This window comes from Penicillium soppii, assembly GCF_028829465.1.
Source record: "Penicillium soppii strain IBT 18220 chromosome Unknown utg000007l, whole genome shotgun sequence".
Taxonomy (NCBI): domain Eukaryota; kingdom Fungi; phylum Ascomycota; class Eurotiomycetes; order Eurotiales; family Aspergillaceae; genus Penicillium; species Penicillium soppii.
Genome location: NW_026643237.1, coordinates 933,556 through 946,730, shown reverse-complemented (window position 1 = coordinate 946,730; position 13,175 = coordinate 933,556). Strand labels below are relative to the sequence as shown.

Here is a 13,175-nt window from a genome sequence, read left to right as displayed (position 1 = left end):
GATGAACAAGAGAATTGGAATAAACAAAAGCTATAGAGCTAGGAGACAAAGAAGATCATGATCCGAGCTTCCGAAGAAATAATAACAAGTGATCAGAAGGTTATAAGCGTTGGAGTTGGAGGGGGATCGAAGAAATCGGGGAGATCAGGCAGATCGATCTCGTGAGTGACGTTCGCGGCTAAACGTCACTTTAGGCGGTCAACTGTTGACGTGCCTCTCTGTCTGTGGGTTTAGTCTTTGTCGCAGTGAAACATTTGTACTTTTGTACTTTTGGAAGTTTAGGACTATTGCATATCTTTGTCCTTTTTCTAGACAGTCTCACTGGTCACTGGAGTTCCTAAACGCCAGGCTGAAACATGGAGCTTTGATGTGAGAGCTCCCATCCTAACACTCAAGTCCTCCGAGCTAACACATGACATTGATAAGCTTGCAATCCTTTACACAATATGTTGTGTACCAAATTCCGCACTCCCAGCTTTCCTCTGCGCTGTTTCTCCACGTCTACGCCACGGTGCGAGATCAAAGACATCGGCAGCTTGTCTCGGCGCCTGATACCAAAATACCAAGGTGTGGGTCGACTTGCTATCTGTTGAAGTTCAAGCTAACAGAGCTTAGAATCCTGCGATGGAGAACTCCTGTCTCTCCAATGGCCGGCACCGCCACGAAATATCTTTATAGTACGCAAAGATTGCGCCCCAGCAGTTACTGATTCTCTAATTGAATTTGTCAAGTAAGAGTGTCCTGCGGAGTCAGATGAACCAAACATACTGACATTATCCCAGTCATGTGTCTTCTACATACCCATCTACTGCCGTGATCCTCGAGTCCAAAACCGCCGCCGAGGTACATTCTTCTCTCCAATTCCCCGTGTACGCAGCTTCCCTCGACGAGAAACCAACCGCTCTCCACGACACGGTGGACCTCACAGTGACGCTGGGCGGAGATGGCACAATTTTACATGCAGCCTCTTTATTCGCGACCTGCTCAAATGTTCCACCTGTTTTATCGTTCAGCATGGGCACATTAGGCTTCTTGAGTGAATGGAAATTCTCAGAATTCAAGCGAGCGTTCCGAGAAGTCTACATGTCCGGTGCTGGGGCAGGAGATCGCACTCCCGTGCTGGAACAGCCCCCAGCAACCGAGGGACTTGAGGAGCCGGAGATGGGACCGACTGGGTGGTCCTCTGTTCGTGGCAAGTCTATGGGATCTACGCGCGGGGCTCGTATTCTCATGCGCAACCGACTCAAAGTCGGCCTGTTCACAGCAGAAGGAACAGAAACGACGCCCATCCGGACCAAGAGCGACAAGGGCCAGGGGGTATACGTGATGAACGAGCTTCTGATTCACCGTGGCAAGGAACCACACTTGGCGGTGGTGGATGTCTTTGTGGGTGGACGGTTCCTGACCGAGGCTGTGGCGGACGGAATCATCATTTCGACCCCGACGGGGAGTACCGCGTACAGTCTCAGCAGTGGGGGTAGTATTGTACATCCACTTGTGCCTTCCATCCTATTGACGCCGATCTGTGCGCGTAGTCTGAGTTTCCGCCCCCTGGTTCTGCCTTCCAGTACGCCTATCACACTGCGGTTGAGTGAAAAAAACCGGGGGCGGGAATTGGAGGTTAGTCTGGACGGGGTTAATTTAGGTCAAGGGATGGGAGTTGGCATGGAAGTGCGAGTGTGGAATGAAGAAATGAGGCATGGGAAGAATGAGTGGCAGGGTGGTGTTCCGAGTGTGATGCGGAGAAGTATGGGATCTGAGGCACACGAGGGATGGGTAGGTGGATTGAATGGATTGTTAAAGTTCAATCATCCTTTTGGGGAGGTATAAATATGTTTGTTGTATATTGTATATAATTAATTGCAAATTCTAAGGGTTTGAAGGGGTTTTTTTATAAAAAAAACCACGAAATGAAACGTTCCTTACAGAATATTGTAGTATGCCCTACTATACCTAGTATGGCTCTAGACTTGTATGTAAAGAGATCAAAGAATGACTATATCTAATCGATACATAGAGAATGATCTGAAAAACCTCACAATGTATACAGATGTAGTTAAATCTATAAATGGGGATCCAAATATGAAACTACCATGGATATATCATTACAAACCCATCTCTGATTGGCAGAGGCTTGTTTTCTGTAGATGAACTTGTTCCTCTCCAAAGTACTAAGTACGGAGAAGTACCTGATCCGCTTTAGGGGCGAGACCCCTTTCCCTTTCCCCCTCACATTCAACTTTCTCAACTTCTCTGTTTCATGTGTTGTTTATTTTTTCTTCCCTGTTTCTTTCTTTCTTTCTTCTGAATAGTTACATTATTTCAGAGCCTTCCTCGCAGTGCGAGGACCGCTCTTGATTTATTTCGAGGTAAATTAACCCCTCCTTCGAAAAACCTCCCCCTAAACCCTAGGCGTCAATGGATCGCGTCTATTCATATTGCGTCTCCCGAAAAGATCCCGACTTGAAACGTGAAAATCTTTTGGGGATGATCCCTCAAGAAAATGAATACAATAGCTGACTTATTGAATAGTTCCGCTAGTCCGTCTCGAGGGGGCCTCAGGAGGTCTCGGCGCATTCGTTACCTTTCCTTTCCCCCTGCACAATCTGTACTCCCTGGCAAAATGACTTCCTTTGGAAAGTCAGTATCTCTGTTCCCTCCTAAGTTGTACAATTATACTCACGATCACCTAGCAATACGTACGGACCCAATCAGTTTATGAATCCGGGGCCAGCTCCCCGCCCCCCTACCGATCGCCCCCCCAAATTGACCCTACCCACCCACAACACCGCCGCCTCCTTCGCTCAGATGAGTCTGGACTCTCCAAGCACCCCAGGTCCCCATTCCGCAAATCTTTCGCTGTTCCCCAACACCAGCAGCCCGTCGCTGGCTATGAGTCGGAGCAACACCGGTCAGGGTGGAATCTCGATTGTCAAAGAAGGCACCGTTCGCTGTAAGGAAGACAAGTTTTTAGCAACATGGAACTCACGATATTTGATCTTGCGCGAGTATAAACTTGAGTTTTTAAAGAATGAATCTGGCAAAGTGGTGATTTCGTTCCCTTTATCCACGATCACCTCCGTGGCTCGGTCTGAAGACTGCAAGATGGCCTTCGAGGTCACTCGTTTGGCGAATCCGAAGGATGCCACCGCCAAAACCGCCCTTTTGACTCGCGATCTTCCCACCAAGACCATCACTTGTGAGGTGAAGTCGGATGATGAGATCTATGAGTGGATCGATAAGATCTATGAGCGCTGCCCTGGAATGGGTGGTGTCAGCAACCCAACCAACTTCAGTCACCGAGTGCATGTTGGATTTGACCCACAGTCTGGTGCATTCGTCGGATTGCCACCAGAGTGGGAGAAGCTTCTGACGGCCTCAGCTATCACGAAGGAAGACTACAAGAAGAATCCCCAGGCGGTGATCGAGGTTCTTGAGTTTTACTCTGATATCAAAATGCGCGAGCAGAACCCTCAATATTACGCAGGGACAAACTCTCCTGCAAATGGCCAGTCCAAACCATATGGCAGCAGTGTCGGAAACTCCATCGCTCCACCGAGACCGCCCCCGCCAGGACCGATGCAGCGCCTCGATAGCGGGCCGTCAAATCAATCCGATGGCTCGATGCGCTCCGCATCTGGTTCGGTAGGACAGGCAGACCGTGCGGCGGAGCAGCAACAGCAATTGGAACGCATGAAGGAAATGGCTGATCAGGAGCGTCGTCGCGTCGAAGAGGAAGCTCGCCGTAACCAGGCTGCTTACAATGCGTCCATCCCGCAGACCCGTACACCGGGAGCCAAGCAGGAGCTCGGCGGTTATGGTGGGGATGACAGTCGCTACCAACCAAGCCGCCCCGCTCCCCAAGCCCCGGGTGCCGCTGCTCGCGCGCAGGATCCTCGACAGCTCACCGCACAGCGTCCGGCCCCGGCGCCGCCATCGCAAAACCCCCACGGCCAGAGAGCACCCGGTGCTCCTCGCAATGAGGACCGCCAGGGCTCCCCAAGTTCTCGGTATCCTCCTAATGACCCGCGGAACCAAAGCTCATCCAGCCGGCCACAGCAAAACGGTGCCAAGGCGCAGCAGGCCGGACCTCCTCCAAGTCGTCTGCCCGCCCCTGTGCAGGCTGTGAAGCCGCTGAACATTGCCAACAAGCAAAAGGCCAACAACCAAAGCGTCCCCGAGGGCGTTCGTCAGGCCGAAAACGCTCTCACCAAGAAGCCAGAACAATCCAAGAAGGAGGTGCGCATGTCCGGCATGTCAGAGAGCGACGTCATGAACCGACTGCGCGAGGTCGTGTCCAAGGACAACCCCAATGAGTCGTACAGCAAACAGCGCAAGATTGGTCAGGGTGCTTCTGGCTCCGTGTATGTGGCGCGCGTGAAGGAGGGCGCCACCTCGGCCGTCGCTCACGAGCTCTATCGTACTTACGGCCCCCGCTGTCAGGTGGCCATCAAGCAGATGGATCTGCGTAGCCAGCCCCGCAAGGAGTTGATTGTCAATGAAATTATCGTCATGAAGGACAGCCATCACGCGAACATTGTCAACTTCCTTGACTCCTTCCTGCAGGAATCCAACAATGAGCTCTGGGTCGTCATGGAGTTCATGGAAGGAGGTGCATTGACTGATGTTATTGACAACAACCCAACCATCTCCGAGGATCAAATCGCAAGAATCTGTACCGAGGTAACCAAATCCCCCTCTTGTCTTCCCATACTCTTTACCTATATACTAACTCCACCCAAGACATGCAAGGGTCTATATCATCTCCACGAGCAGAACATCATCCACCGAGACATCAAATCCGACAACGTCCTCCTGGACCTCATCGGCAACGTCAAAATCACCGATTTCGGCTTCTGCGCCAAACTCACCGCAGCCAAAGACAAGCGCGCAACAATGGTCGGCACCCCATACTGGATGGCCCCCGAAGTCGTCAAGCAGAAGGAGTATGGCCCCAAAGTCGACTGCTGGTCCCTGGGTATCATGACCATCGAAATGATCGAATCCGAGCCCCCTTACCTAAACGAAGAACCCCTCAAGGCCCTTTTCCTTATCGCGACCAACGGTACCCCCCGCCTAAAGAAACAAGAAAAATCCTCCAAAGAAATCAAAAGCTTCCTGAGCGTCTGTCTCTGCGTCGACGTCAACTCCCGCGCCACATCAAAAGAACTCCTCGCTCATCCCTTCTTGCAAACGGTCTGCAGCTCTGCCTCACTTGCGGAACTGCTGCGATTCAAGAAGACCGGTTCCGGAAAGTAAATCTGGGCTCTGGCTTTTGCATTTAGTTTAGATCTTGTTTTCGAGCATGTTCTACTGAACTATCATACTACTTCTTTGGGTAATAGGCGTTTCCCCCCTTTTTTATGCTTGCACAAACATACCTTTCCTTTCTCCCCTATGACGTTCACGATTTTGCAACCTTGCACTGTGTTATGTGCCCTTGCACAAAAGCGAAAAATAGTTGAATTCTCATTTTCTTTTTTTTAATAGTATGAAGTCTCGAGCTGCGTTGGTGCAAGGCGTAGATGACTTGAAGCTTGCTGTTCTTGTGATGGTAGTGAGGTACTCGACTTGGGCATCTCCATAAATGCTCAACCGTTGGGCAGAACAAGGCTGAAGAATTCCTGCCGTATTAACTCTTGCCAATCCCTATGTTCATCACTGGCTAGCCGTTTTAAAATGATACCTCGTGTCTACAAAATCTGGAAGTAGCTTTTTTGAAGGCAATCTGCTACAAGTATAGAAGAAAGAATTAATTGTTTCATATTGACGCATGTATAGCAATGCTAATAACCAAAGCAACAGTATAAATACAAATATTGCCCATCATGCGCCACCTTCAAACTCCCAAGAAACAGCTTGTTGCGTCTCATACAGTCTGGGCGCTAATATACGCCGGTGTCTTCGCATTCAATGGTAGTCTGCGCCTGCTGATAGACAGCATAGTGCCCGAACGCGCTGGCTCACGAGATCTCGCGAGAATAGCCTTCCTCTTCCTGAAATCCTTCCTCACCCCATCTCTAATAGCAGCCGAGTCTCTCCAAAAAGCCAAATAGTCATCCCAAGCCTCCTCAGTAAACCTCGACTGCTTCAACCAAACCTCACTCTCGGACCTCGTACAACCTCCCAACATCCGAGTAACCTCAAACGTGGCCGGACTGACAGAAGTCCCCTCAAACGAAGTATGACAGTACTTGCACTTTGACGAATCCCTAAACCAGCCCGCAAACATCGTCAGATCAGTATGCGGACACGCAAAGACAGGCTCAGCGCGGCGGTTCACGCGCGGCACAGACTGCGAGGAGAGCGTGTATTTCGTATTGACTCGCAGCTGGCGATCCAGGCCAATGAAGACATTCATTAAAAGTCTCGTTCTCCAGTGATTGGTTGTAGCGTAAGAGCACCGGTGTAGTAGGTAAGAGCCCTGCTCATCATCGTCTATGAGATCGAATCGACCACCCAGAGTTGGGTCCGATATCGTGGAATTTTCTAATAGACGAATGATGTTTCTGCGATCTGCTCCTGTTAAGGAGATGCAGGGGCATAGATCGACGATTCCGGCGTTTTGGCGACATCGTCTTTGGAGAGGTTGATTGTTGGGGGCCTGGGGTGTGTTGAAGGACTTTCGTGGGTGCAATTTGAGACAGGCGCCACAGTAGAGCTGTTCTTTTGTCTCGAGGCGTAGGAGGAGCTGGTTGCGCGATACGTCTTGATTGTTTATGCATTTGCGAGGCTCTTTGATTTTGAGGAGTTGGGGGAAGGCGAATTCCTTGTGTTCTAGTATTGTGCTGAATAGGTTGAAGAGTGTTTTGCAGCTGAGACATAGACAGACTTTGTCGACTGGGGAGAGGAATTTGTAAATCTTTTGGAGCAAAGAATCCGGTAGGAAGAGTATTAAGGACTTCTTCTGACGTTTTTTCCCTGGAATAAGGGACTTTGTTGAGTGGATGAAGTTGCAAAACGTGGTTCGGACCATCTTGGTAGTGTTGACCTGGCAGGTATTTCGAATTGATATATAGATCAGAAATAGGAGTGAGATGTGATGATATTACTGGAATGTTCGGTATAAGTCAGAGGTACTACATCTTGTGACGTACTAGCTCCGACTCCCAAACGGTATATTGGAACAACGATACTTTGTGATGTCGAACATGGTAGAGAAAACTCTCCCTAGGTGTATAGACATAGCAACTGTAAAGTGACTCATTGATTTGGGAAAACGGGTTATACGTCGGATATGTCTTCTTTCCTAGAATGGAATGATAGATATTTATATCCATGCCCATAGTGATCGTCATGTATACATCAAAACATGCATATACACATACGTAGATCCTAGAGAGTCTACCCCGGAAACGAATCAACAAGTAGGCGCAAACAAAATCCTACATTGCAGAGTGATCCTCTAAAGTACATTCGTGATCTTCCGAAGCAAGTTCCGTGACAGACCTTCCGGACTCGGTCTGCTATCGCGACATTGTACACTTCTACCTATGGGCCCTTAGAGCAAATGCGACGTTCTCTATACTATCATAGAGCTTCGTGACTTGAACGTTCGACCGGAAGGTGCTAATAGGTAAGCGTGGTTATGTCTCGAATGCTGCAGACATCTGGACGTGGTAGCATTATACAGTCTGACGCCCGGCAACTAAGGCTAGACAGACGATTAAGCTGGTTCAGATTTTTCTTGCTCAGCAGCTATGGGCAGTGATCCTCACAGTCCGACTCGCAGTCCGTCTCACAGCCTACAGCGTGGCGCCGCAGAGAAAGCAACCCCCGTGCATCTAGATGGTCCAGCCAGCTGGCGTACCAATCCAAGAATTCTGGAATAGAATCAAAGCGTGCCCTCCGGCCATACAGAATGCTAGGACTGTCAACATCGGCCTCAAAAAAAACCACCCGCCAGCCCCAGTTCCGGATGTTGGCAGCATCCTGGATGTCTTCATCCTTGTGCATGCTACCGTCCTTGTCGTCATCCGTCCACCGCCTGCAATACACATACGCACTATACCACGCTGGGCATTCGTACATATAGTGATTTCCAATGCCGGTGATAAAGCCAGCCCTGACTTCCAGGTCCTCGTCGATACATACCGTCAGGCACCCATTCGAAAGTTCATCTTCCAATCTCCGCTGCAAGTCCTCTTGCTCGCGCTTCAGTAGCTCCGGATCCGCCAACTTGTGGCATCTCTGTTCCTCGTTAAGTCCGTCTAATTCCTTGTCCTGAACCCCGATTAATGAAGCCGGTGCGAACGGCGCAATGCCCAAGAGCCGGAAGTCAACGTCCATCACCTCTTGCGCATACTTTAGGAATATGCCTAGCTCGTCACATCGCGGGATAGTCATTGGCCTATGGTCTTGGTGGTGGAGATAGCACGCATCGTCAAGCTCCTCGTCGTCTGAGGCAACGATCGCGTCCGCCTGCCCCTGACACACACGCTGAACTGTGTCGAGGTACATCTGCCGCCACTGCTCTGTGCGCAGCAGGGGTGGGACTACACCATCAACCGATACATAGGAAGGCAGGGCGTTGAGAACAGCAGGAATATCCAGGTCGCGGACTGACGTCTGCTGTGGGATCCGGATCCCGTCGCACTTCCCGCGCGTCTCGGGATCGTCGTCGTTCCATTCGAGTTGGTCCATGTATCGGTACTGGCAGAGCCAGCGACGCTTCTGCTTTTCAGTCGCTAGACCTTTCGCTTCGGTTTCATTGATGCGGTCCTGCAGAAACTTTTGGTTTGCGGCGGCCATTCTGCTACGGAAGCGGGCGATGGCAAGGCGCATGGTCTCGTTTGCGTCAGCGTCAGCGTCAGCGTCTGTGCCTGCGCCTGAGGCTGAACCTGCCATTGGTGGTGTTGAACACAATTATTCTAATCAAAATTAACTATACGCTTTATCAAACGTTTCGATGGCATACTACTGTGGGTTTGTAGTTCGTGTGATTAATGGTGCATGAAGCCATGAGACACTGGGTGTATGGAGAATTTCTCTAAGTACGCCGGCAATCGGTAGTTCCATAGAAGCCGAGGGACTGGCCAGAAATGCCGACGCTTGGAAAAAACATATGATTCTCAACAGAAACCATGGAAATACAATCTCTCAATAAATCGAGTCAGGTAGGAAAAGCTGGCTATGAACATGTCAAGCCATCTTGCACAAACAAACTCATGTACATCATAAATCGCCAATGGTGAAAACCAGACTGACCACCTTCCAAATCTAGACGAAATGATGCCCCTGGTAAGGAATATACTCCGCAGTTTGATGATTATACTCTGAAGTTTTATTATAATCCCACCAGAAAGAAAGATGTTGCGGGAGGGAACTCTTGATCTTGCACTCCGACGTGAAATCAGGTAGCATCTTGTTGAGCATTTCGGTGTAGTCGGACAGCGAGCAGGAGAAGCCCGGGCCATCTTGGCAGGACGTGAAAGGGACGACGGCTTCGTTGAGCACCACGCGGACGTAGGTTCCTTTTTCTGTGGCGACAGTTGCGTTGCAGCTTAGTCTTTCTAGAGTTAGGTGCCCGCCCATCGGCATGATGTTGCCTATTTCATATGTGGATGGGAAGGGGATCTTGTCAAGGGGGAGGTCTTCACTGGGGGATGCGATGCCTAGGGCGGCTAGGATGGGGGTAATATTTGTATCATGAGCGCTGTCGTGGGAGTCAGTACAGTGCCTGCAACGGAACGGAGAATGGGTACGGAGACTGACAAGTTGAAGAAGATCGGACCGGCTTTCTTTGGTCCCTGGTTCAGCAGGGTGAGTGAAGCATTGGCGTATACAGAACCAACAGCTTTGTAGAATGGATCGCCAGGGCTGGTTATTGATCAGCTTTCCAGGACATGCCAAGACAAAGATCGAATTGATGGGAAACTCACCCGGCACAGTAGTAGAACTGCAGATCCTGCGTGTAGCCAAACCATTTCCACTCGTCGAGCGTAAATGCGTCGATCCAATCAGAGTAGCCACGAACGTTGAGCTCAAAGGCCGACATGACTAGAGATCATCAGTATCAGTTCGGTAGCCAATCTTTACGGTTTGGGGTACGTACACATTAGATAGAAGATATCCGTCCCGTTCAAATTCAGCCCTGAGTTCTGCTTGTTGAATCGATCAGCGGCCACGCGGAACGCGGGTAGGTCATGGCTGAGATTGTCGCATGTCTTGGTGCTGTTATCTGCGGTACAAACGGGTGTGAGGCTGTTGGCGCCCATTTTTACCCCCTCGGATATGACGTTGAGCGACACAGAATTGGTGTAGTTCCACCCAAAGAATCCCTCGCCTGGATATGGAAACAAAGATCAGCGTCAAGAAAGATCTTCGTCGGAAGTTTGAGTACTAACCAAACTTCCGAGCCGTCTGCACCACTCGCTCGAACTCGCTCGTCCACATCGGGACAGTTTTATTATGCTTCTGATCCCACAGATGACCGTATCTCACGCGATATTCAGCACCATGCTTATACGTCGTCAATAGGCCGTTGTAAGGGCCGGTCTCGGTCTCGAGCCCGTAGAGACCTTCGCTGTCGACATAGTACTTCCACCAGTTAAGGAATGTAAGATCACCCTTCCATTCCGTCTTGCCGGAGCTGTAAAGCTTATCAAGCGCGGCATTGATCTTCCCGGCATCGCTTCCTTGCGGGTAGCGCTCGCCATGACGCCGGATCATGATGACTTGGTCAACGGCGCAGGAGTCGGGCGGGTCCCGTCCGATGCCGAAGGACATGCGGTTGCTATAGGGTCCCAATCCGCCGATGTGCTTGAGGATTGAGTAGCCCTCCTGAAATGATTGGTCATAGGGGGCAGCGAATGTATCTCGCCCGATGTAACTGGGTCTATTGCTGTAGGAGGCCACGGCGACAGATGCCGCCATGAGAAGTGCCCCGAGACTTGCGAGGGGAGCCATTTTACAGAACCCAACGGTAATCGGAGAGGTAAGGACTGGAGAATTAAAAGCAAACTTGAAGGGCAGATTCGGTAGTACTTGTATCCTCCAGGTTCCCCGCATCCGCATCACACATTGTAACGTCGGAGGGTCCACATCAAGTGCTTAAACGAAACAGAGTAGATTTAGGGCAAGTCTCGGGGAATTTCCAGGCGCATATGCAAGAAACAGAAAGAGTCCGCGTGCTGAGATACCGGAATCGGTTAGGCGCACGACTATGAACGATGTCCCCCGCAATCCCCCACAATCCCCCCGCTGCCATAGACCTGGACAATTCCCGTCCATGGGCATAAGGCATCGCCCATTGCCCGTAACCCTTCCCCATGGGAATCCCGTCAAGCCAGATTGCTTTGTAAAATTCCCGAGAATGGATGGATAATTCGCGGAATTATCAGGTTAGAATACGTTTTTTGCACCTATTTTGGTCTCAATGTCGACTGGATCAGGAAAGGAGCACTGCGTCCATTGTGCAGCGCGTGACAGTGACGGCGAACAACGTTTCGAGTGACGCGTAAAACGGAATCTCAGAAGCCATTACACAAAACTAATATCGAATGGTGTATGCGAACACGACAGTCTGAACAAGACGGAAGTTATTCGTGTCGTCGCCAAATATTTAGTAGCTGACATGAGGTTGACACTTGCAATAAGTGCTAGAATATGGTGTGTCGTTATCGACGCGCAGGCACCCTCAGGTTTAACTCTCGGAAGGGGCCCGGAAGGGGAACCCCTGTAGTATTCCCAAGCTTGATACCACCAATATCATTGGTCAGCTGCGTTTCCACGTGTCTATAGACCTGCACATAGACCGTGTGAATTGTGGAGGATAATGAACGAGAATTAGCTGTGCAAGAAGAGAGCCAACCCTTTTTAGTTACTTGGCAGCAAGACTACAAGGTGTGACCATACCTATTCGACAAGGAACCGAGCATGGGAACGCCAAGGATCGGTATTATTGATTAACACAAGAATACTTTCTCATGAAATCAGAATTGAATTGGCCCTTGGACACTTCTTATATGCACGGCAAAACTCAGAGCATGAGTAACTAGGCTGGCAACGTGAGATACATGGTACTGGGGACCAGTACCCCGGTTGTTCTCGTGTCATTCTCCTAGGGGAAGCCAAGATCTGCCCAAGTAGATGAATGACCTGAGACGAAATGGTTGAGTCTCGCCCACCCCTCAACCCGCACCTCCTTTATTCTCCAACCGTCACCTCTCTTAACGATGATCTCCCCCAACAGTCGGCGACATCAAGAAACATTTGAGAACTGCTTCCCCCTTATCCCGCTATATCACGATAGAAGCAGCCAGTCATGAGCGGGGGGATGCTTGATGGACGAATTGTACAGACTTTTCGGGGTCCGGGTCTGACGCAACGAATGACAAAGCGACCCCCAGTCCCTCGAATTGTCGGCATCATAATCATGTTCCGTGCTGTGAATACTAATCTCCGTTGGGATACCACCGCCTGAGAACCTCGCCGCCTGATAAATGGAGATACTGGCGTCTCCTGAGATACCCTGTATGGAACCTTGTATGTCCTACATTACCACTGAGGCCCACCCATGTCGTATACAAATTCAACAGTGCAATATGCACTAGCTATAGGGCTATATACGATCCAAAGTCGTAAGGATACCGAGAAATTAGCAAAAAACCAAACAAACGTATTGATACTACTGACGAGTCGTGAATATGCCTCGGATGCAGTAGTAAAATACTGACCCTGTTTGATCGACATGATTTCACCCAAAATGTATTCCTAGTAAATTTTAGTAATCCACGAATTAAAGATATAGGAGTATCTAGAGGGTCAAGCTGCTGAAGTTGACTGCTGCCTGATATACGTCCGCGGGATTAATATCTTCAACCCGGCCGGCCTCCGTCGGCCTGACCGGAGTGTGGGGTTCATAAAATTGCGACTTGGCTTTCAGATAGCGTTTCGACAGGCGTTCTAGGCGCCAAGCCGGCGCTGGTGAAGCTTTCTCTAGTGACTGCTTGTCACGCTAGTGCTATCAGACCGCGGGGGCTTCGCGAGACTCTGTTTCATACTCATTAAGGTTCTCCACTCCTTTAACCATCTTAGCGGACTCCGTCGTGCCTCCTGCCTGGCCCATAGGGCCTGCTATCATCTTGAAGTTTAGTTTCCCAAGTCCCTAAATGTTCCGCACGATCGACATGTCTAGCTTCCTGGAAGAGCAATATCTCCTTCTCCTGGACGCT

At 50.1% G+C, this 13,175-nt stretch overlaps 5 protein-coding genes across 5 annotated transcripts; 1 reads left to right on the top strand and 4 right to left on the bottom strand.

Moving 5' to 3' along the window:
* Positions 1-446: 446 nt before the first annotated feature.
* N7529_009621 (serine/threonine protein kinase CLA4) lies at positions 447-5,259 on the top strand (the record flags this gene model as incomplete). The annotated part of the gene is made up of 6 exons (XM_057245148.1): positions 447-567; positions 616-730; positions 783-1,824; positions 1,929-1,972; positions 2,533-2,640; positions 2,694-5,259. The coding sequence occupies 6 exons, from the start codon at positions 447-449 to the stop codon at positions 5,257-5,259; spliced, it is 3,996 nt and encodes a 1,331-aa protein (XP_057093411.1).
* Positions 5,260-5,869: 610 nt separating this feature from the next.
* Positions 5,870-6,976, bottom strand: N7529_009620 (F-box protein; the record flags this gene model as incomplete). The annotated part of the gene is made up of 1 exon (XM_057245147.1): positions 5,870-6,976. The coding sequence occupies one exon, from the start codon at positions 6,974-6,976 to the stop codon at positions 5,870-5,872; it is 1,107 nt and encodes a 368-aa protein (XP_057093410.1).
* A 722-nt stretch (positions 6,977-7,698) lies between these two features.
* On the bottom strand, positions 7,699-8,847 carry N7529_009619 (uncharacterized protein; the record flags this gene model as incomplete). Its single annotated transcript, XM_057245146.1, has 1 exon — positions 7,699-8,847. One exon carries the CDS (start codon positions 8,845-8,847, stop codon positions 7,699-7,701), a length of 1,149 nt encoding a protein of 382 aa, XP_057093409.1.
* A 372-nt stretch (positions 8,848-9,219) lies between these two features.
* N7529_009618 (histidine phosphatase family protein) lies at positions 9,220-10,908 on the bottom strand (the record flags this gene model as incomplete). Its single annotated transcript, XM_057245145.1, has 5 exons — positions 9,220-9,655; positions 9,715-9,819; positions 9,882-9,999; positions 10,055-10,285; positions 10,347-10,908. The coding sequence occupies 5 exons, from the start codon at positions 10,906-10,908 to the stop codon at positions 9,220-9,222; spliced, it is 1,452 nt and encodes a 483-aa protein (XP_057093408.1).
* A 1,849-nt stretch (positions 10,909-12,757) lies between these two features.
* Positions 12,758-13,084, bottom strand: N7529_009617 (uncharacterized protein; the record flags this gene model as incomplete). Its single annotated transcript, XM_057245144.1, is given in 2 exon segments — positions 12,758-12,958; positions 12,974-13,084. The coding sequence occupies 2 exon segments, from the start codon at positions 13,082-13,084 to the stop codon at positions 12,758-12,760; spliced, it is 312 nt and encodes a 103-aa protein (XP_057093407.1).
* Between the last annotated feature and the right edge of the window lie 91 nt (positions 13,085-13,175).